Source organism: Phocoena phocoena, chromosome 11 (assembly GCF_963924675.1).
Source record: "Phocoena phocoena chromosome 11, mPhoPho1.1, whole genome shotgun sequence".
In the NCBI taxonomy this organism is placed as follows: Eukaryota; Metazoa; Chordata; class Mammalia; order Artiodactyla; family Phocoenidae; genus Phocoena; species Phocoena phocoena.
In genome coordinates, this window is record NC_089229.1 from 62,734,090 (window position 1) to 62,759,219 (window position 25,130).

Genomic DNA, 25,130 nt, shown 5'->3' on the forward strand with positions numbered 1-25,130 from the left:
TGGGCCACACAGGTCCTGACAGACCGTGAACTGTCCCAACAAAGCCTCTTCCAGACGAGGGCGTCCTGGGCCTGAGCCCCACCCCCACCAAAGCCTCCTCTAGCCACGTGCATGCAGGCAGCCCGAGTGCCGCCCCTGACAGGGCCTCCTCTGGCTGTGCAAGTCCAGGCGGGCCAAGCACTGCCCCCTTCCAAGGCCTCCCCTGGCTGCGCCAGCCCCTGTGGGAGAGGAACACATACAGAGGTGGGGCTGACACAGCAGGTCCAGAGACCTACCTAGAGGTCTTGGAGGCCTATTGGGGAGGTGGGAGGAAGCTGTAGCTCACCATCAGGGCAAGGACACTGACGAGGAGGCACCAGGGAATTTTTACTTTTTAAATTTTTTTATCTTTTATTTTTATTTTTTAAAATATTTTTTATTTTCTTTATTTTATTTAAAATTGTTTTTGCTGTTGTGGTTCTGCTTTGTTTTATGGTTGTTTCATTTTTATTGTTATTTTTTTCTAATATATTTTTTATTTTTCTTATTTTATTTTATTTTATTTTATTTTTGTGTGTGTGTGGTATGCGGGCCTCTCACTGTTGTGGCCTCTCCCGTTGTGGAGCACAGGCTCCGGACGCGCAGGCTCAGTGGCCATGGCTCATGGGCCCAGCCGCTCCGCGGCATGTGGGATCTTCCTGGACTGGGGCATGAACCCGCGTCCCCTGCATCGGCAGGCGGACTCTCAACCACTGCGCCACCAGGGAAGCCCTAATTTTATTTTATTTCTTAGTCTTTGTTATTGTTCTGCTATTTTCTATTTGTTGATTGATTTTTTTTACCACGCTGCACAGCTTGCAGGATCTTGGTTGTCAGGCCTGAGCTCCTGTTGTGCAAGCGCCAAGTCCCAGCTGCTAGACTAACAAAGAACTGCAGGTCCCAGGGAATATTACTTGGTGTGAGGTCTCCTGGAGGTCCTCATCTCAGCACCAAGAGCCGGCCCCACCCAACTGCCTGCAAACTCCAGTGCTGGACACCTCAGGCCAAACAACTACCAGGACAGGAACACAGCCCCACCCATCAAAAAAATAAGATAACAAAAAAATGTTACAGACGAGGATTAACGTAAAAACGTATAAGACCAAATAAACGAAGAGGAAATAGGCAACCTACCTGAAAAAGAATTCAGAGTAATGATAGTAAAGATGATCCAAAATCTCAGAAAGAGAATGGAGGCACGGATCAAGAAAATATGAGAAATGTTTAACAAGGACCTAGAAGAAGTAAAGAACAAACAAAGAGTGATGAATAACACAATAACCGAAATGAAAAATACACTACAGGAATCAATAGCAGAAAAACTGAGACAGAAGAACGAATAAGTGAGCTGGAACATAGAGTGGTGGAAATAACTGCTGAGAAGCCGAATAAAGAATAAAGAACGAAGGGACTTCCCTGGTGACATAGTAGTTAAGAATCTGCTTGCCAATGCAGGGGACATGGGTTCAATCCCTGGTCTGGAAAGATACCACATGTCGTGGAGCAACAAAGTCCATGTGCCACAACTACTGAGCCTGTGCTCTAAAGCCTGCGAGCCATGATTACTGAGCTCACACTCCACAACTACTGAAGCCCGCATACCCTAGAGCCCATGCACCATAACTACTGAGCTGACGCACCGCAACTACTGAAGCCCACATGCTAGGTCCCACATGCCACAACTACTGAGCCCGCATGCTGCAACTATTGAAGACTGCGCGCATAGAGACTGTGTTCTGCAATAAGAGAAGCCACCACAATGAGAAGCACATGCACCGCAACGAAGAGTAGCCCTTGCTCGCCGCAACTAGAGAAAGCCCACGTGCAGCAATGAAGACCCAACACAGCCAAAAATAAATAAATTAAAAACTAAAGAAATAAAGAAAAAAGAATGAAAAGAAATGAGGACAGTCTCAGAGACCTCTGGTACAACATTAAATGCACCAACATTCAAATTATAGGGGTCCCAGAGGAAGAAGAGAAAAAGAAAGGGTCTGAGAGAACATTCAGAGAGATTATAGTTGAAAACTTCCCTAACATGGGAAAAGAAATAGCAACCCAAGTCCAGGAAGCGCAGAGAGTCCCATACACGATAAACCTAAGGAGAAACATGCCAAGACACATATTAATCAAACTAACAAAAGTTAAATTCAAAGAAAAAAATATTAAAAGCATCAAGGGAAAAGCAAAAAATAACATACAAGGGAATCCCCATAAAGTTATCAGCTGATTTTTCAGCAGAAACTCTGCAGGCCAGAAAGGAGTGGCAGGATGTATTTAAAGTAATGAAATGGAAAAACCTACAACCAAGATTACTCTACCGAGCAAGGATCTCATTTAGATTTGATGGAGAAATCAAAAGCTTTACAGACAAGCAAACTCTTAGAGAATTCAGCACCACCAAACCAGCTTTACAACAAAATGCTAAAGGAATTTCTGTAGGCGGGAAACACAAGAGAAGAAAAAGATCTACAAAAACAAACGCAAAACAATAAAGAAAATGGTAATAGGAACATACATATTAATAATTACCTTAAATGTAAATGGATTAAATGTTCCAACCAAAAGACACAGATTGACTGAATGGATACAAAAACAAGACCTGTATATATGCTGTCTACAAGAGACCCACTTCAGACCTAGAGACACATACAGACTGAAGGTGAGGGGATGGAAAAAGATATTCCATGCAAATGGAAACCAAAAGAAAGCTGGAGTAGCAATACTCATAAGAGATAAACTAGACTTTAAAATAAAGGCTGTTACAAGAGACAAGGAAGGACATTACATAATGATCAAGGGATCAATCAAAGAAGAAGACGTAACAATTATAAATATTTATGCACCCAATATTGGAGCACTTCAATACATACAGCAAATGCTAACAGCCATGAAAGGGGTAATTGACAGTAACACAATAAAAGTGGGGGACTTTAACACCCCACTTACACCAATGGACAGATCATCCAAACAGAAAATAAATAAGGAAACACAAGATTTAAATGACACATTAGACCAGATAGACTTAATTGACATTTATAGGACATTTCATCCAAAAGCAGCAGAATACACTTACTTCTCAAGTGCACACAGAACATTCTCCAGGATAGATCACATCTTGGGTCACAAATCAAGCTTCACTAAATTTAAGAAAATTGATACCGTATCAAGCATCTTTTCCCACCACAACACTATGAAATTAGAAATCAATTACAGGAAAAAAAAACTGTAAAAAATGCAAACACAGGCTTCCCTGGTGGCACAGTGGTTGAGAGTCCGCCTGCTGATGCAGGGGGCATGGGTTCGTGCCCTGGTCCAGGAGGATCTCACATGCCGCGGAGTGGCTGGGCCCGTGAGCCACGGCCGCTGAGCCTGCACGTCTGGAACCTGTGCTCCGCAATGGGAGAGGCCACAGCAGTGAGAGGCCCACGTACCGCAAAACAAACAAACAAACAAAGAACCCCGCAAACACATGGAGGCTAAACAATATGCTACTAAATAACCAAGAGATCACTGAAGAAATCAAAGAGGAAATCAAAAAATACATAGAGTGTCTGGAGTGGGTGCTGAAGCCTGAGCCTTGGGAGCCTAGTGAAGGCCTCCCCAAGGTTGCTGGGCCCACCTGGGTCGCCCTAGCTGCCACCAAGGGCATCAAATTTTCAGAAGTTATCAAACCATTCTGTGCAGTTCTACCAGATATTCAGAAACCTGAAAGGAAAATCCAGTTTAGAAAAAAGGTACTATGGACTCCTATAACTTTCTTCATCTTCTTAGTATGTTGTCAGATACCACCATTTGGAATCATGTCATCAGTTTCTGCAGATCCTTTTTACTGGATGGGAGTTATTCTTGCATCCAACAGAGGAACTTTAATGCAATTGGGTATCTCCCCAATTGTAACATCTGGTTTGGTTTGGCAGTTGTTAGCTGGAGCCAAAATCATTGAAGTTGGAGATATACCCAAAGTTAGAGCCCTATTCAATGGAGCCCAGAAAAATGAGCTTCAATAAAATTAAAGACCCTTTTCCAAATTTGAAAAAAAAAAAAAAAGAAACAAATGACAATGAAAACATGATGACGCAAAACCTATGGGATGCAGCAAAAGCAGTCCTAAGAGGGGAGTTTATAGCAATTCAATCCTACCTCAAGAAACAAGAAAAATCTCAAATAAACAACCTAACCTTACACCTAAAGCAACTAGAGAAGGAACAAAAAAACCCAAAGTTAGTAAAAGGAAAGAAATCATAATAACCAGAGCAGAACTAAATGAAATAGAAAGGAAGGAAATAATAACAAACATCAGTGAAACCAAGAGCTGGTTATTTGAGAAGATAAACAAAACTGATAAACCTTTAGCCAGACTCATCAAGAAAAAAAGGGGGGAAAAAAAGGAGAGGATTCAAAGCACTAAAATCAGAAATGAAAAAGGAGAAATTACAACTGACACTGCAGAAATAGAAAGGATCATAAGAAACTACTACAAGCAACTATATGCCAATAAAATGGACAACCTAGAAGAAACGGTCAAACTCTTAGAAAGGTACAACATTCCAAGACTGAACCAGGAAGAAACAGAAAATATAAAGGGACTAAATCACAAGTAATGAAATTGAAACTGCAATTAGAATCTTCCAACAAACAAAAATCCAGGACCAGATGGCTTCACAGGCGACTTCTACCAAACACTTAGAGAAGAGCTGACACCCATCCTTCTCAAACTCTTCTAAAAAATTGCAGAGGAAGGAACACTCCCAAGCTCATTCTACAAGGCCACCATCACCCTGATACCAAAACCAGAAAAAGATACTACAAAAAAATAAAATTACAGACATATATCACTGATGAACATAGACGCAAAAGTCCTCAACAAAATACTAGCAAAGAGAATCCAACAGCACATTAAAAGGATCATATACCATGATCAAGTGGGATTTAACTGAGGGATGCAAGGATTCTTCAACACATGCAAATCAATCAATGTGATACACCATATTAACAAATTAAAGAATAAAAACCATATGATCATTTCAATAGATGCAGAAAAAGATTTTGACAAAATTCAACACCCATTTATGAAAAAAGCTCTCCAGAAAGTGGGCATAGAAGTTATGCCCTACCTCAACATAATAAAGGCCATAAATGACAAGCCCACAGCAAACATCATTCTCAATGGTGAAAAACTGAAAGCATTTCCTCTAAGATGAGGAACAAGACAAGGCTGTCCACTCTCACCACTATTATTCAATAGAGTTTTGAAAGTCCTATCCACGGCAGTCAGAGAAGGAAAAGAAGTAAAAGTAATCCAAATTGGAAAAGCAGTAAAACTGTCACTGTTTGCAGATGACATGATACTATACCTAGAAAATCCTAAAGATGCCACCAGAAAACTACTAGAGCTAATCAATGAATCTGGTACAGTTGCAGGGTAAAAAATTAATGCACAGAAATCTCTTGCATTCCTATACCTTAACAACGAAAAATCAGAAAGAGAAATTAAGGAAACAATCCCATTTACCATTGCAACAAAAAGAGTAAAATACCTAGGAATAAACCTACCTAAGGGGTAAAAGACCTGTACTCAGAAAACTATAAGACACAAACGAAAGGAATCAAAGATGACACAAACAGATGGAGAGATATACCATGTTCTTGGACTGGAAGAATTAATATTGTGAAAATGACTATACTACCCAAAGCAATCTACAGATTCAATGCAACCCCTATCAAATTACCAATGGCATTTTTCACAGAATTAGAACAAAAAATTTTACAATTTGTATGGAAACACAAAAGACCCTGAATAGCCAAAGCAATATTGAGAAAGAAAAATGGAGCTGGAGGAATCAGGCTCCCTGACTTCAGACTATACTACAAAGCTACAGTAATCAAGACAGTATGGTACTGGCACAAAAACAGAAATATAGATCAATGGAACAGGATAGAAAGCCTAGAGATAAACCCACACACCTATGGTCACCTAATCCATGATAAAGGAGGCAAGAATATACAGTGGAGAAAAGAGTCTTTCAATAAGTGGTGCTGGGAAAACTGGACAGCTACATGTAAAAGAATGAAATTAGAACACTTCCTAACACCATACACAAAAATAAACTCAAAGTGGATTAAAGACCTAAATGTAAGACCACACCCTATAAAACTCTTAGAGGAAAACATAGGAAGAACACTCCTTGACATAAACCACAGAGAGATCTTTTTTGACCCACCTCCTAGGGTAATGAAAATAAAACCAAAGATAAATAAATAGGACCTAATCAAACTTTTGCACAGCAAAGAAAACCATAAATGAGACAAAAAGACAACCCTCAGAATGGGAGAAAATATTTGCAAATGAAGCAACTGACAAGGGATTATTCTCCAAAATATACAAATAGCTCATGCAGTTCAATATCAAAAAAACAAGCAACCCAATCAAAAATGGGCAGAAGACCTAAATAGACATTTCTCCAAAGAAGACATATAGATGGCCAAGAGGCACATGAAAAGCTGCTCAACATCATTATTAGAGAAATGTAGATCAAAACTACAATGAGGTATCACCTCACACCAGTCGGAATGGCCATCATCAAAAAAGCTACAAACAATAAATGCTGGAGAAAAGGGAACCCTCTTGCACTATTGGTGGGAATGTAAATTGATACAGCCACTATGGAGAACAGTATGGACGTTCCTTAAAAAACTAAAAATAGAACTACCATATGACCCAGCAATCCCACTACTGGAAATATACCTTGAGAAAACCAGAATTCAAAAAGAGACATGTACCACAAGGTTCATTGCAGCACTATTTACAATAGCCAGGACATGGAAGCCACCTAGGTGTCCATTGACAGAAGAATGGATAAAGAAGATGGGGCACATGTATACAATGGAATATTAGCCATAAAAAATGAAATTGAGTTATTTGTCGTGAGGTGGATGGGCCTAGCATTTGTCATACAGAGTGAAGTAAGTCAGAAAGAAAAACAAAAGAAACAAATACCGTATGCTAACATATATATATATAATCTAAAAATAAAAGGTTCTGATGAACCTAGGGGCAGGACAGGAATAAAGACGTAGACATAGAGAATGGACTTGAGGACACAGGGAGGGGGAAGGGTAAGCTGGGACGAAGTGAGAGAGTAGCATTGACATATATACACAACAAAATGTAAAACAGGTAGCTAGTGGGAAGCAGCTGCATAGCACAGGGAGATCAGCTTAGTGCTTTGTGACCACCTAGAGGAGTGGGATAGGGAGGGTGGGAAGGAGATGCAGGAGGGAGATATGGGGATATATGTATACATATAGCTGATTCATTTGTTATACAGCAGAAATTAACAGAACATTGCAAAGCAATTATACTCCAATAAAGATGTTAAAAAAAACCAATCAAAAAATGGGCGGAAGATCTAAATGGGCATTTCTCTAAAGAAGATATACAGATGGCCAACAGGCACATGAAAAGATGCTCAACACCATTAATTATTAGGGAAATGCAAATCAAAACTACCATGAGGCATCACCCCACACCAGTCAGAATGGCCATCATCAAAAAATCTACAAACAATAAATGCTGGAGAGGGTGTGGAGAAAAGGGAACCCTCTTGCACTGTTGGTGGGAATGTAAATTGATACAGCCACTATGGAGAACAGTATGGACGTTCCTTAAAAAACTAAAGATAGAACTATCATATGACTCAGCAATCCCACCACTGGGCATATACCCTGAGAAAACCGTAATTCAAAAAGACACATTCACCCCAATGTTCACTGCAGCACTATTTACAATAGCCAGGACGTGGAAGCAACCATGTCCTGATGGATGGAAACATGCATCCATTGACAGATGAATGGATAAAGTAGATGTGGTACATATATACAATGGCATGTTACTCAGCCATAAAAAGGAATGAAATTAGGTCATTTGTAGCGATGTGGATGGACCTAAAGTCTGACTTTACAGAGTGAAGTAAGTCAGAAACAGAAAGACAAATATCATATATTAATGCATATATGTGGAATCTAGAAAAATGGAACAGATGAACCTATTTGCAGGGCAGGAATAGAGATGCAGACGTAGAGAATGGACATGTGGATGGGAGTGGGGAGGGGAGGTGGGATGAATTGGGAGATTGGGATTGACATATATACACTACCATGTGTAAAACAGATAGCTAGTGGGAACCTGCTGTATAGTTCAGGGAGCTCAGCTCAGTGCTCTGTGCTGACCTAGATGGGTGGGATGGGAGTGGTGGGAGGGAGGTCCAAGAGGGAGGGGATATATGTATACATATAGCTGATTCACTTCATTGTACAGCAGAAACTAGCACAACATTGTAAAGCAACTATACCCCAGTGGGAAAAAAAAGTCTATTTTTTCTGATATTAGTATAACTACCAACTTCTCTTTTGGGTATTACTTACATGGATATCTTTTTCCATCCTTTCAGTTTCAACCTCTTTGGGTCTTTGGACTAAAGTCTCTTACAGAGGGCATGGATCATTGGATTTTTAAAAAAATCTGTTCTGCTAATCCCTATCTTTTGATAAAATGGTTTAATCCATTTACATTTAAAGTAATTACTGATAAGGAGGGTTTAACCTTTGCCATTTTGTTATTTGTTTTCTATTTGTGTTATAGCTTTTCCCCCCTCATTTCTTTCATTGCTGTCACCTTTTGTGTTTTTTAAAGTTTCTTTTTTTAGTGAAATTTAAAAATTCCCTTCTCATTTCTTTTTGAGTGTATTCTATATTTATTTGCTTTGTGTTTATCATGAGAATTACACATAACTTCATAAAGTTATACACTCTTAACTTGAATTTATACCAGTTAAACTTTAATAGCATATAGTAACTCTGCCCCTTACTTCTCTATCCCCACTCCTTTCAATTACTGATATCACAAATTATATCTTCATACAGCGTGTGCCCCCAAACAGACTTGTAATTGTTTTTTAATGTATTTTTTAAATCTTTTAAAAAACTTTTTCAATTTATTTATTGTATTTTTGGCTGTGTTGGGTCTCCGTTGCTGCACGAGGGCTTTCTTTAGTTGCGGCGAGTGGGGGCGACTGTTTGTTGCAGTGCACGGGCTTCTCAGTGCAGTGGATTCTCTTGTTGCGGAGCACAGGCTCTAGGCACGCGGGCTTCAGTAGTTGTGGCTCTCAGGCTCAGTAGTTGTGGCGCACAGGCTTAGCTGCCCCACGGCATGTGGGATCTTCAGACCAGGGATCGAACCTGTGTCCCCTGCATTGGCAGGCAGATTCTTATCCACTGCGCCACCAGCGAAAGCCCTGCATTTGTATTTTAAATCATGTAGAAAATAAGAAGTGGAGTTATAAACCAAAATCACATCAATACTAGCTTTTATAATTTCCCATGTATTTGCCTTTACCAAAGATTTTTATTTCTTCACACAACATTGAGTACTTTCATTTCAACCTGAAGGACTGCCTTTAGCATATCTCATAAGGCAGTTCTCAGCTTTTATCTGATAATGTCTTAAGTTCTTCCTCGTGGTTTCTGTAATTTTTTTTCCTTTGACTGGGACATGCTTTCCTATTTATTTGTATGCTTTATGATTTTTTTTGGACTGGACATCTGAATCTCATAATGTTGTAAGTCTGGAAATCAGATTCTCCTTCTCTCCCAGGATTGTTATTTGTTTTTAGTGTTGTATGGTGTCTACTATGTGCCATGGATCAGCCTGAGGTGTAAATTTCAGCTCTTCTCAGGTGTTTTCTGAAACTGCATCTTTTTATGGGCATGCTTGGTGACTTTCTAAGTTCCCTTGAAAACACAGTTGCATTTGAATGTTCTAATCTTTAAATGTCTGGCTCCCAAAAGGGGAAAAAGGAAAAGTGAGGGGAAAAAAACCTGAAACTGTCTGTTTAAATCCCCTGAAAGCAGCTTCCACCCAGTGCAGGTTAAAATGGTAGCTTGCCTTTGTATCGGCACCTCTGTGATTTGAAACAGCAGTTCATAATCAGAACACAGATCTCTCATATTTGGAGGACAAGATTCTTATTGCCCATCCTGGCTCTTGTAAGCTGCTCTAGGAACACTTCCTGTCACAGGCGTGGAGGGTAGGAAATGAATAGCTGCTACCATGTTAAAGGCTGCAATTGAATGAAATTGCCCATACTTTACTGGCCAAGTCTTCCTTTGAAAGATGGAAACCATTGAACAGACTCCAGAATTCCAAAACAGTTAAATCAGACAGATTCTGCCAATACAGTTGTTGTCTAGTTGGAGAGATAGATTCCTCATGCTTTCTACTCAGCCATCTTCCTTGGTGTCACTCTTCCTGTGTGATATTGTTTGATCGAATATCAGATATTGTAATTTTTTAAAAAATTTATTTATTTAGTTTTGGTTGTGTTGGGTCTTCGTTTCTGTGCGAGGGCTTTCTCTAGTTGTGGCAAGTGGGGGCCACTCTTCATCGCGGTGCGCGGGCCTCTATCGCGGCCTCTCTTGTTGCGGAGCACAGGCTCCAGACGCGCAGGCTCAGTAGTTGTGGTCCACGGGCCTAGTTGCTCTGCGGCATGTGGGATCCTCCCAGACCAGGGCTCGAACCCGTGTCCCCTGCATTAGCAGGCAGATTCTCAACCACTGCACCACCAGGGAAGCCCAGATATTGTAATTTTTATCTTGCTAGGTGCTGGGTATTTTTCTAATCTTAAAAATATTCTCAAATTTTGAGAACACAGTTAAGTTATGCGGAAGTAGTCTGAGCCTTTTGAATCTTCCGTTTGTGCGTTGTTATGTGAGACTATAACAGCATTTACCCTATGCTTAATTTTGTTCCCACTACCACTGAGGCAAAAATCCTTCTGAGTACTCTACCAGTTGTCCCAGGAGTTAAGCTTTCTACTACAGCTGAGAACAGAAAATACTCCTCCCTATGTGATCTCTGGGGATTGTTTCTATTAACCCTTTTAGGTGGCCCTCTTTTAGTTGTTTCAGATAAGAGAATAAATCTGGCCCATGTGTCTTTATCTAGGGTAGTAACATAGGGTAAATTCTTCTTTTAAAAACTTTAAAAATTATAATAAACATAAGTGAGAACCCACAGTTGAAAAACTCAACAATTATCGTGAAGTGAACAAACTCTGAAATTAAAAACAAAACAATTATCTGCATTACAGAAACCTCCCGATTTCCTCTGAAGACAACTATTATCCTGACCTTTAACATTCTAGGTTAGCTTTTCCTGATAAATAGAAGCACACAGTATATATTCTTTAATGTCTGGCTTCTTTTGCTTAATACTAAGTTCATGAGATTCTTTATATGAAGCTATAGTTTATTTTTATCACTGTCATTCTATTTTATGATTTTATCCATTCTGCTACTTTTGTCTACTACAAATAATATTGCAATAAACATTTCTGTGAATATCTTTTGATGCATGTAAGCATGCATTTCATCTACGAATGAAATTGCTGGGCAATCAGCTATGTATAGACTCAACTTTAGTAAATAATGCAAAATAGGTTTTTTTCTTTAAGCTTTTTACTTCAAGTTAATTTTAGATTTAAAGAAGAGCCCCCAAAATAGCAGAGTTTCCATATATCTCTAACCCAGCTTCCCTTAAGGTTAACATCTTATATAACCATAGTAAAATTGTTGAAACCAGGAAATTAAAATGGATAAAATACTCTTAAAGATCTCATTTGAATTTTACCAGTTTTTCCACCGATATTCTTTTTCTGTAACCAGATCCTATCCAGGGTCTCATATAACGTTTACTTGTTTCTCCTTATTCCTCTGCAGTCTTTACTATTTCCTTAGACAATTACTCATTGTCCTTCATGACCTTGATATTTTCAAAGAATATTACTTTTCTGAATGTCTATCAATTTTGGTTTCTCTAATATTTTTCATGGTGGGACTGAGGTTATGCATTTTGGGGTCAAGAATATACACTAGAAATGATCTGTGTCCTCAGTACATCATATTACAGTGTTTTGTGGTATGACTAATGTTGAACTTGGTCACTTGGTTAAAGTGGCTTGTTCACTGTAAAGTTACTATTTTTCCCTTTGTAGTTAAGAAATATCTTGGGGCGCTTCCCTGGTGGCACAGTGGTTAAGAATCCACCTGCCAATGCAGGGGACATGGGTTCGAGCCATGGTCCAGGAAGATCCCACATGCCACAGAGAAACTAAGCCTGTGAGCCACAACTTCTGAGCCTGCGCTCTAGAGTCCACGAGCCACAACTACTGAAGCCTGCATGCCTAGAGCCTGTGCTCCTCAACAAGAGAAGCAACCACAATGAGAAGCCAGCACACTGCAATGAAGACCCAATGCAGCCAAAAATAAATAAATACATTTATAAAAAAAAAAAAAAGAAATACCTTGGGGAAGATACTTTGAGATTATGCACATTCTGTACCTTTTCAAACTTTTTTCCACTTTTTGGAATCTACTGATAAATATTGTCTGCAACAATTATTACTGTGGTGTTTACCTAATGGTAATTTTAAAATTTCCTTCTTTCATATTTATTAATTGGAAGTCAATTGCAAGGAAGAGCTACCTCTTCCATTTATTTACTTACATATACTGATAGGTTGATAGATATTTATTCTAGCCTGTGGGGTTATTATTCAAACTATGTGTGTGTGTGTGTGTGTGTGTGTGTGGCTTAAATAGTTCCAGATTGGCCCATTAGGAGCACCTTCAGATTGATTCCTGTGTCCTTTCAACAAGCGGCTATCTATTTATCTATCTATCTATCTATCTGCATTTCATTATTTTTTGGAAGCATAACTTTTACATTCCCAGCCCAGTCCTGGAATCAATGACTTTTCCAAAAGCCCTGGTTCCTTTTACTGGAGAATGATGTTTAGAAACCAAACCTTTGTCTAGGTGTGTTCATTACTATCCAAGTGTCATTTCTTCTAGGCCCTCTCAGCAAGAAAAGAGCTAGGAAATATATGGATGTGTATTAGCCCATGTATATATAGATATTTATATAACTATCTCTCTGTATATATATATATATATATTTTTTTTTTTTTTTTCCGGTACGCGGGCCTCTCACCGTTGTGGCCTCTCCCGCCGCAGAGCACAGGCTCCGGACGTGCAGGCCCAGCGGCCATGGCTCACGGGCCCAGCTGCTCCGCGGCATGTGGGATCTTCCCGGACCAGGGCACGAACCCGAGTCCCCTGCATCGGCAGGTGGACTCTCAACCACTGCGCCACCAGGGAAGCCCTGTATATATATTTAAAATATGGTTTTATACTGATAGTTCAGATTCCAGTCCTGTACCACAGGGTTTATGTTACTCTTTTCTTGTTCCTTATTTGTTACTTCTTTCTCCAAGAGTTAGAATCCCAGTTCTAGTTATCTACAGTATATTTATTTATTTGTTCATTTCTAGTGTACACATAGAGTAGTTTCAGAGCTGCTAACTCATAAGCCTGCAAGAAACACGTTTACTGACTAGTACGGCATATATGTATCATTCTTTAACATTACATTATTCAGCCAAGATATTGTTTTCCAAAGTTACTAGCTAGTTCTTTTCTTCTCAGTGTGGTTATGTTATTCACTTGTATACAGTTAGGTTCAATTGTTAGTATTTGTATCCATTCCTTGTCACCCCATATACTGGCTGGTTTTAATAGTTTTTTTTTTTAATCAAGTATGTGAAGGGTATGTGAAACATTACTATGGTGATACAAGCCAGAGCTATACAAAAAGATATACTCAGAAAAATGTCACTTCCTCCTCATCCCTGTTGCCCCATTCTTATTCCTCCTTTCCTTCCACCCATTTCCGACATAAATCCTGTATATAACCAATCTCTTTAGTGTCTAGCTTATTCTTCTTGTATTTCTTCCACATAAATGAGCAGATTCATGTGTAATTTCTTATATTCTCTCTTTTCTGCACAAAATGCAGCATACAATAGTTATTCTTGTTTGCTTTATTTTTTTCACTTTAACTCTGTGTCCTGGAGATCATACCAATTCAAAGAGATCTTGCTTATTCTTTTTTATAGCTGTATAATAATCCATTATGTGGGTAGATGGTAGTTGATTCAATCACTCTCTTGTGTATGGATATTTAGGTTGTTTGCAATATTTTGTAATTCAAGCATTGATTCAATGAATAACCTTGTGTATATATATTTTCATGTGGTTAAATGTATACCTTCAAGGTAGATCCTTAGAAATGGGGTTGGTGGGTTGAAATGTAAATGCATGTGTAGTTCTGTTAAGTAATAACAAAGTTCCTTCCATAAAAGTTGTACCAATTAGCATTTCCACCAGCAGCATGTTTTGCAAATATTTATTCCCAGTCTGTGGCTTGACTTTTTCTTTTCTTTTCCTTTTTTTAATAAATTTATTTATTTATTTTTGGTTGCATTGGGTCTTCGTTGCTGTGCACAGGCTTTTGCTAGTTGCGGAGAGCAGGGGCTACTCTTCGTTGTGGTGCATGGGCTTCTCATTGCGGTGGCTTCTCTTGTTGCAGAGCACAGGCTCTAGGCACATGGGTTTCAGTAGTTGTGGCAGCGGGCTCAGCAGTTGTGGCTCGCGGGCTCTAGAGCGCAGGCTAAGTAATTGTGGCACATGGGCTTAGTTGCTCTGCGATATGTGGGATCTTCCTGGACCAGGGCTCAAACCCATGTCCCCTGCATTGGCAGGTGGATTCTTAACCACTGTGCCACCAGGGAAGTCCCTGACTTTTAATTCTCTTAACAGTGTTTTCAAAAGAGCAGAAGTCTAAACTTTTTGTGAAACACAAGTTATGAATTTGTTTTTTTATCGATTGTGCTTTGATGTCATATCCAAGAAATCTTTGCCTAACCCAAGGTTACAAATATTTTCTCCTTTGTTTTCTTAGTTTTATAGTGTTGATTTTACATTTGGGTCTATGGTCCATTTGACTTAATTTTTTAATATTGTATGAGATATGGATAAACATTTAAAAAATTGTTTTTGGTCATATAGATATCCAATTATTCCAAAACAATGTGTTGAAAAAACAATCCTTTTGGGAGACTTATGATTTCTGATTCTGTATATGAGGAGCTTGGAAGTCACCATTCCAGCCTAACAAGTAAAAAGCTGAAAAATCAACTCTTCTTGGATCCGTAAGAGAGGTGAGGACATGGGTCAAACCACTGCACTCAAGACTGGAGAGACGGGAGTACAGGGAATCAACGGATTACTGGAGGAGAGAACTCACAAGCAGAAACCACTGTGGGAACAAGTGCTGGAGTAGGAAAACCTGAATTGTAATTGACAACTGCTGCAGGCTCAGTGTAGGTGAGTCTGAGAGTTTAAAATTCCAGGGAGACTCAATCATAGGGGGGACCGTGTCACTTTCATGAATTTTACCTCCAAGAGCTTGAACAGGTTCTCACAGTAAATATCCGAGAAAAATCCCCTTGTGCTTTTGGCAAGGGGAGGAAAAAAAGTATACATTTTGAAATATGCCAGAGCACTCTGTTCTACTTAACAAGGGCTGCCCTCAGGAGAAGCTATTTAACCACAGCCAGATCTGCTGGGATTTTATCAGAACCTAATATACCTGGGGGAAGGATAATACCTAATTCCAACTTGCTCTTACCATTGGGTCCCACCTAAGTGGGGGAAAAGCTAAGAAGCACTGGGGAAGTTCACAGTCCAGAGCATAGGTTCTCCCAAAGACTGGACTATAAAATGTTTCCCCCAAAAAAAAAAAAATGTTTCCCCTTCCCCCACACCTTACCACCACACCACTAAAGACCTGTTTACCAGAATTCTTCTCACACAGTACATCATGTATAAATTTCAACAAAAAATTATAAAGCATGCTAAAAGGCAAAAAGCACAATTTGAAGAGACAGAGTAAGCATCACAATCAGACATGGCAGGGATTTGGAATTATAACACTGGAAATTTAAAATAATAATGGTTAATATGCTGAAGGCTCTAATGGAAAAAGGAGACAACATGCAAGGACAGATGGATAAGCAAGTATACTCAGAAAAACAAAACAACAAAAAAACAAATGGATAATGTAAGCAGAGATGCAAATCCTAGGAAAGAACCGAAAAGAAATGCTAGAGATCAAACACACTGTAACAGAAATGGAGAATGCCTTTAATGGGCTTATTAGTAGATTGGAGATAGCTGAGGAAAGAATCTCTGAACACAAGGATAGAAAATAGAAGCCTCCAAAACTGAAAAGCAAAGAGAACAAAGACTGGGAAAAAAAGAAAAAAAGAAAAAAACAAAAGAATATCGAAAGACTGTGGGACAACTACAAAAGGTGTAATAGATGTGTAATTAGAATACCAGGAGAGGAGGGAAAGGAACAGAAGCAATATTGGAAGCAATATTTACTGAGACTTTCTCCAAATTGATGTCAAACATCAAACCACAGATCTAGGAATCTCAGAGAAAACCAGGCAGGATAAATGCCTCCCAAACTACACTTAGGTATATCATTTTCAAACTTCATAAAACCAAAAAAATCCTAAAAGAAACTGGGGAAGGGGGGCAAGAATCTTATCTATAGGGGAACAAAGGTAAGAATTTTACATCTATTTCCCAGAAACCATTCAAGCAAGAGAATGGAGTGTAATATCTAAAGTGTTTAGAGAAAAAACCCACCAACCTAGAATTCTGTACCCTGCAAATGTACCAATCAAAAGGGAAAGAGAGGGCTTCCCTGGTGGTGCAGTGGTTGAGAGTTCGTCTGCCGATGCAGGGGACGCAGGTTCGTGCCCCAGTCCGGGAAGATCCCACGTGCCGTGGAGCAGCTGGGCCCGTAAGCCATGGCCGCTGAGCCTGCGCGTCCAGAGCCTGTGCTCCGCAACAGGAAAGGCCACAACAGTGAGAGGCCTACTTACCGCAAAAAAAAAAAAAAAAAAAAAAAAGTGAAGGACAAATACTTTCTCAAACAAAATTTGAGGAAATTTGGTGCCAATAGAACTGTCTTGCAAGAAATGTTTGAAGTACTTCTTTAGAGGGAAGGAAAATAATATAGATCAGAAATTCTGATCTTTTTTTAAAAATAAATGTATTTATCTATTTTTGGTCGTGTTGGGTCTTCGTTGCTGCGCGTGGGCTTTCTCTAGTTGCGGCAAGTGAAGGCAACTCTTTGTTGCGGTGCGTGGACTTCTCATTGAAGTGGCTCCTCTTGTTGTGGAGCACGGGCTCTAGGCATGTGGGCTTCAGTAGTTGTGGCTTGCGGGCTCAGTAGTTGTGGCTCGTGGGCTCTAGAGTGCAGGCTCAGCCGTTGTGGCGCACGGGCTTAGTCGCTCCGCGGCATGTGGGATCTTCCCGGGCCAGGGATCAAACCTGTGTCCCCTGCATTGGTGGGCAGATTCTTAACCACTGTACCACCAGGGAAGCCCAGAAATTCTGATCTTCAGAAAGAAAGAAAGAGCATTGTAGAAGGAATAAGCAAAGATAAAATAGAAACCTTTCTTTCTTTTTTTAAAAAATAAATAAATTTATTTATTTACTTTATTTTTGGCTGTGCTGGGTCTTCATTGCTGTGCGTGGGCTTTCTCTAGCTGTGGTGAGCAGGGGCTACTGTTCGTTGCGGTGTACGGGCTTATCGTTGCAGTGACTTCTCTTTGTTGCGGAGCATGGGCTCTAGGCACACAGGCTTCAGTAGTTGTGGCACGTGGGCTCAGTAGTTGTGGCTCGCGGGCTCTAGAGTGCAGGCTTAGTAGTTGTGGTGCATGGGCTTAGTTGCTCCGTGGCTTGTGGGATCTTCCTGGACCAGGGCTCGAACCCATGTCCCCTGCATTGGCAGGTGGATTCTCAACCACTGCACCACCAGGGAAGTCCCAAAATTTTTATTTCTCTTATTCTTAATTGCTCTAACAGATAACAGTTTGCTCAAAATAATAGCAACAAATGTATCTGGCTACGTATGCTTGTGTATATATTGTATATATATGTGCTTATGTGTCCTGGTATAAAAGCGAAATGAATGATAGCAATAATACAAAGGATGAGAGGGAGGAATTAGGATTATTTTGTTATTATAAGGTACTCACACTACCTGTGAAGTGATATAATGTTACTTGAAAATGGACTTCAATTAGTTGTAAGAATATATTGAAAACTCTAAGGCAATCACTAAAAAAAGGAAAGAAAAAAAAGAAGTATAGGTGATATACTAAGTAGAAATGAGCATAATATAAAATGCTCAATGAAAACCACAAAAGGCAGAAATAGAGTGGAAGTCAAAAATAGAAAAAGGAGGGCAAAAAATAGAAAACAGTAACAAACATGATAGATGTTAACCCAACTAGCATTAGAAAAAGATCGAAAATCAATAACTTAAGTTTTCACTTTGGGAAACTAGAAAAGGAAGAGCAAATTAAATCCAAAGAGAGCAGAAGAAAAGAAATAAAATTAGTGCCGAAATCAATAAAATCGGAAACAGGAAATCAATAGAGAAAATCAATGAAACCAAAGCTCATTTTTTGAAAACAATAAAATGGATAAGACTCTAGCCAGGCTAACTAGGGAAAAAAAAAAGAGAGAGAGAGAGAGGACACAAATTACTAATATCAGAGATGAAAGTGGCAACATTCCACTACAAATTACATGAACATTAAACGGATAATAAAGGAATAATATGAATAAATCTGTGCCCCCCCCAATTTGATAACCTAGATGAAATGGACCAATTCCTTAAAAGACTTATTTTTTTTTTTTAAAAGACTTATTTTTGACGTTATGGTGAAGAGTATTTTTTGAAAGACTTTATATTTTTTGGAGTAGTTTTAGGTCCACAGCAAAATTAAGAGGAAGGTACAGAGATTTCCCATATACCCCCCTTTCAAAAGTACATACCCTTCTCCATTATTAACAACCCCCAAGAGAGTGGTACATTTATTACAATTGATGAACCTCCATTGACATATCATGATCACCCAAAGTCCATGGTTTACATTAGGGTTCATTCTTTGTGCTGTACGTTTTATAGGTTTGGACAAATATATAATGACATGTATCCATCATAATAGTATCATACAGAGTATTTTCATTGTCCTAAAAATCCTCTGTGGGCTTCCCTGGTGGCGCAGTGGTTGAAAGTCTGCCTGCTGATGCAGGGCACACGGGTTCATGCCCCAGTCTGGGAAGATCCCACATGCCGCGGAGCGGCTAGGCCCGTGAGCCATGGCCGCTGAGCCTGCGTGTCCGGAGCCTGTGCTCCGCAACAGGAGAGGCCACAACAGTGAGAGGCCCGCGTACCGCAAAAGAAAAATAAAAATCCTCAGTGCTCCACCTATTCATGCCTCACCATCCTCCCTGACCCTTGACAACCACTGATTTTTTACTGCCTCCACTTTTGCCTTTTCCAAAATGTGATATGTTGGAATCACAGAGTATGTAGCCTTTTGGGATTGGCTTCTTTTACTTAGCAACATGCATTTAAGGTTCCTCCATGTCTTGATAGCTCTCTTTTTTCAGTGCTGAATAATATTCCATTGTCTGGACAAACCACAATTTATTAATCCATTTACCTATTGAAGGACATCTTGTTGTTTCCAAGTTTTGGCAATTATGAATAAAGCTGCTATAAATATTGGTGAATGTTATTGTTTTTCAATTTCAATTTCCAGTTGTTCATTGCTAGTATATAGAAATACAATTTAAAAATTTTTTATTGTTCAGAGATTCTGAAAATATGAATATTACTAATTATTTGCTTATCTTCAATTTCATCCACTTTTTCTCTGGCCCTTTTTGACTTTTCTCTTATGTCCTTCATCATTTTGGTTATTTTCTTGACTTCAATGACCCTTATTAAATTGACATTTGAGTCTATTCTCCCTTGGGGCACCTTGTAATTTATAGTTTATTTCTGAGACAATTTTATATTTTTCTTTCTTTTTTTCCCTGATGAGCCAACAGATACCTTTAGTTTATTTTTTAATAATCTTTCTGTCTAGTTTTATTAAGATATAATTGATATATAACATTGTATTAGTTTAAGATGTGCAACATAATGATTTGTTGTATATATACATTGTGAAATGATTACCACAATAAATTTAATTAACATCCATCATTTCACAGTTACAAAATTTTTTCCTTGTGATAAAAATTTTTAAGGTCTACTCTCTTAACAACTTTCAAATATGCATACAGTACTGTTAACTATAGTCGCCATGCTGTACATTGCATCTCCAGAACTTATTCATGTTACAACTAGAAGTTTGTACCTTTGACCACCTTTATCCATTTCATCCACCCCCCAACCCTCACATCTGGCAACAACCAATCTGTTCTCTGTATTTATGAACTTAGTTTTTTTGGATTCCACATATAAGTGAGATAATACAGTATTTGTGTTTCTCTGACTTATTTCACTTAGCACAATACCCTCCAGGTCCATCCATGTTGTCATAAATGGTAGGATTTCCATTTTATATGGCTGAATAATATTATACACACACACACACACACACACACATATATATGTGTATATATATATACATATACACATATATATATATATTCTACATCTTCTTTATCCATTCATCTGTGGATGGATACTTAAGTTGTTTCTAGTTTTATTTTTCTTTCATTTCTTTCCCATTTCATCATTTTTTTCAATTCTCCCTGTTTTTGTCCATATTTGTTTTTAGTTTTAAAATTTATGATTCAAGGTGGTTTTTCATATCCTCAGATACTTGTTTGAGTGTATTTAATTCTGTTTGGAGTTGGATTTAAATTTGTCTGTGACTTCCTGATTGTTTTTGGAGAGAGAGATTTTCCCCACTTGATTTATGTGCAAACTTATTTCCTAATCTTCTGCAGTAATTTATTATAGATTTCTTTTTTCTCTGCCTCTCTCTCTCTCTCTCTCTCTCTCTCTCTCTCTCTCTGGTCCATGCCTGTGCAGCTCCCTGACCAGGGATTGAACCCAGGCCCTTGATAGTGAGAGCACAGAGTCCTAACCACTGGACAGCCAGGGAATTCTCTCTCATTTTATGATAGATTTCCAGTTTAATTGTGCCCTTTTCTGTCAGGGTAGCAAAATCCAGGTATTTTAAAGAATTTTAGTTTGTTTGCATTAGTGGTGAGGGGAGGGATTATGAGTCCTGTGATATTGTAGTTCTCTTTGGTTTTGCAGAACCCTAAATTTATCTCCCCCCACCCTTTACTACCCAATCACTAACAGATGCTTCTTTCTTCCTGTGGATTCCCCCTCTCCCCCTAGAAGACTGCCCTTTTAAGTCATACCCCTTTAAGTAGAGTTCCATGCCTGGCCTGCCGTATGGTATCTGTCTCTTTGAATCCCATATCGGGAAAAGGCGTTTATCTTTTTAAAACCCAGCTTTGACTCTTTATAGCAGCTGGCCTTCAGGATGCCCAAACTTTGAAATCTCTTCTATGAAATTTAGGATCTCATCTGCCCAGTTACTGCTTTTTTAAAGTATTTTCAGACTTAAGGTGAATTTGATTTTTCTGGATTGTTCTAATTCATTCTAAGGTATCTTTGCTAGCATCCTTCCTATGTCTTCCCTGTAGTTTTTTTTTTTTTTTTTTTTTTTTTTTTTGTGGTACACGGGCCTCTCACTGTTGTGGCCTCTCCTGTTGTGGAGCACAGGCTCCGGACGCGCAGGCTCAACGGCCATGGCTCACGGGCCCAGCCGTTCTGCGGCATGTGGGATCTTCCCAGACCGGGGCACGAACCCATGTCCCCTGCATCGACAGGCGGACTCTCAACCACTGCGCCACCAGGGAAGCCCTTCCCTGTAATTTTTTATTGATTTTTTTTTTTTTTTTTTTTTTTTGCTGTGTTGGGTCTTTGTTGCTGCGTGCAGGCTTTTCTCTGGTTGCGGTGAGCGGGGGCTACTCTTCATTGCTGTGTGCGGGCTTCTCATTGCAGTGGCTTCTCTTGTTGCAGAGCACGGGCTCTAGGTGTGTGGGCTTCAGTAGTTGTGGCACGTGGGCTCAGTAGTTGTGGCTCACAGGCTCTAGAGCTCAGGCTCAGTAGTTTTGGTGCACAGGCTTAGTCACTCTGCGGCGTGTGGGATCTTCCCAGACCAGGGCTCGAACCCGTGTCCCCTGCATTGGCAGGCGGATTCTTAACCACTGCACCACCTTCTGTAGTTTTGATCAGTCTCCCTTTCCTCATTATAAAGCTCTGCGGCAGGGCAGGGATGGGGTGGGAGTATGTGCGACTGGGTAACTGGTATTTAGTTTTTTCTTCTCTCTTTTTACTTACAGTCATCTTGCATTTTCAGAACTCTCTTTCAGCGATGTATGTATATATTTGCATTGAATTTGCATACATGTGATGTTATTCTGTATCTTTTAGGAAAGAGATTTAGAAAGATTATTTGCTACATGACCTCCATTGTTTGCAGTTACCCAGAAGTCCCAAAGAGTTCTTTTTTTAAAAAAATATTTATTTATTTATTTATTTGGCTGTGTCGGGTCTTAGTTGCTGCACTGGGGATCTTCGATGTGGCACACAGGATCTTTTGCTGCGGAGCATGGGCTTCTCTCTAGTTGTCGTGCACAGGCTCCAGAGCACACGCGGGCTCAGTAGTTTCACCACACGGGCTTAGTTGCCATGCGGCATGTGGGATCTTAGTTCCCCAGCCAGGGATCGAACCCACGTCCCCTGAATTGGAAGGTGGAGTCTTTTCTTTTTTTTTTTTTGGCTGCGCTGGGTCTTCATTGCTGCACACGATCTTTCTCAAGTTGTGGCGAGCGGAGGCTACTCTTCGTTGTGGTGAGCAGGCTTTTCATTGCAGTGGCTTCTCTTGTTGTGGAGCACAGGCTCTAGGTGCGAGTGTTTCAATAGTTGCAGCACTTGGGCTCAGTAGTTGTGGCACATGGGCCCCAGAGCACACAGGCTTCAGTAGTTGTGGCACATGGGCTCAGTAGTTGTGGTGCATGGGCTCTAGAGCGCAGGCTCAGTAGTTGTGGTGCACGGGCTTAGTTGCCCCTTGGCATGTGGAATCTTCCTGGACCAGGGATCGAACCCGTGTCCCCTGCATTGGCAAGCAGATTCTTAACCACTGGACCACCAGGGAAGCCCCCCAAAGAGTAAAGTAGTTGTACCAAATAGACTTCCACGAACAATCTATAAGAATGCCATGACTCTGTAGCATTACCAGTACTTCATATTACAGTCTTTTATTTTTAGCCATTCCAATGGGTATATGATACTATGTTGTTATGGTTTTCATTTGCATTTTATTAGTTACTGATGAAATTGAACACATTTTCTTGTGATTTTTGATCATTTGGACATTCTCTTTATTGAAATACCATTCATGTCTTTTGCCTAGTCTTTCTATCGGGTTCTATTAATTTGTAAGTGTTCTTTATATGTTCTGGATTCAAGTCCTTCACTAATAATATGGCCTGCAACTATTTTCTCTTACTCTGTGGATTTCCTTTCATGCTCCTAATTGTGCCTATTGACTAATGCAATTTCTTAAATTTTAATGTAATCCAATTTATTTCTCTTTTACTTTATGCTTAGTGCTTCTTGCATTTTATATATGAAAAAAGTAATGAAAATATATTTATATGTTGTGTTTACCTTTCACATTTAGATCTACAGTCCACCTGGAATTAAATTTTGTTTATGGTGTGAAGTAGAGATTAGAACTTGAATTTTAACTAGACACAAGCTTGGGGGAACGAGACAAGTCCAGGGTTTAAGTAAGGTGGGAGGTCAGAACACAGAACTTTGCATGTAATTGGGACCTTTGATAGACAATATCTTCAGTAAATTAACTATATTCCACTGCCCAATACTACCAAAGGTAATAATAAGAAAGCTTACTGGTTCAGTCTTGGGCCTGGAAGGTAGAGAAGAAAAGAAAATCTCTTAGAATGCCTACCAATAGATTGGTGCTCATATGAGTTTGGAACCAGAATTCATGCTAACTCTGTATCCCCCTAAAAATCAAGCTGGAATGTTAAAGAAATCACAAGGGATCTTCCCAAAAATGAATATATAGATCTATAGATCCTGCCCAAGGGGAATTATTTTAAACACAAGACAATGTATTTTCAGCCATGAAGTTTTTTTGTTTTGTTTTGTTTTTTATTTGGCTGTACGCAGGGCAGGTGGTATCTTAGTTCTCCAACCAGGGATCCAACCCATGTCCCCTGTATTGGAAGGGCAGAGTCTTAACCACTGGACCACAAGGGATGTCCCCAGCAAAGAAGTTTTATGGAAGAGGAAATAGGCTACAATGATTAAGATTTAGCAGAAACAAGAATCTAAGAAATCACACCCACCAACACTGGATTTTTTAAATTGTCAGATGTAGAATTTAAGCTCATTTACCATGTTTAAAAGAATAAAAATGACCAGAATACGATAAGATTAAAATTCTCTCAAAGTGAGCAGGAAGTTTTGAAAAATACCAAATAGAATTTCTTTTTTTTTTTAATAAATAAATTTATTTATTTTTGGCTGTGTTGGGTCTTCGTTGCTGCGTGTGGGCTTTCTTTAGTTGTGGCAAGCGGGGGTTACTCTTTATTGTGGTGCGTGGGCTTCTCATTGTGGTGGCTTCTCTTGTTGCGGAGCACAGGCTCTAGGCGTGGGCTTCAGTAGTTGTGGCACGTGGGCTCAGTAGTTGTGGTTCTCAGGCTCTAGAGTGCAGGCTCAGTAGTTGTGGCGCACGGGCTTAGTTGCTCCGTGGCCTGTGGGATCTTCCTGGACCAGGGCTCAAACCCATGTCCCCTACAATTGGCAGGTGGATTCTTAACCACTGCACCAGCAGGGAAGCCACCAAATAAAATTTCTAAACATAAAAATACTAAAATCACAAGCTCAATAGACAGGTGAAATAGCAGATTAAACACTAAAGAAAGAGTTAATAAACTGAGAAAATTGTGAAGAAATTATTAAGAAGGCAGCTTATGGGGAATTCCCTGGTGGTCCAGTGGTTGGGACTTGGTGCTTTCACTGCCATGGACCTGGGTTCAATCCCTAGTTGGGGAACTAAGATCCCACAAGCCACGCAGCATGGCCAAAAAAAAAAAAAAAAAAGAATGCAGCTCAGAGAGATGAAAAAATTGAAACCACAAAAGAGGGGTTAACCAACATGAAGATCCAATATATTCTAGTCAGACTTTCAGAAGGAGAAAATAGAAAA

The 25,130-nt window shown here is 39.6% G+C and overlaps 1 protein-coding gene across 1 annotated transcript in view; it reads left to right on the top strand.

The window, feature by feature from the left end:
- The first annotated feature begins 3,506 nt into the window (after positions 1–3,506).
- Positions 3,507–25,130, top strand: part of FAM186A (family with sequence similarity 186 member A) — a 76,959-nt gene continuing 55,335 nt past the window's right edge. Inside the window, 1 exon segment of the mRNA XM_065888174.1 lies at positions 3,507–3,755. Coding sequence (XP_065744246.1) covers positions 3,507–3,755 — 249 coding nt within the window.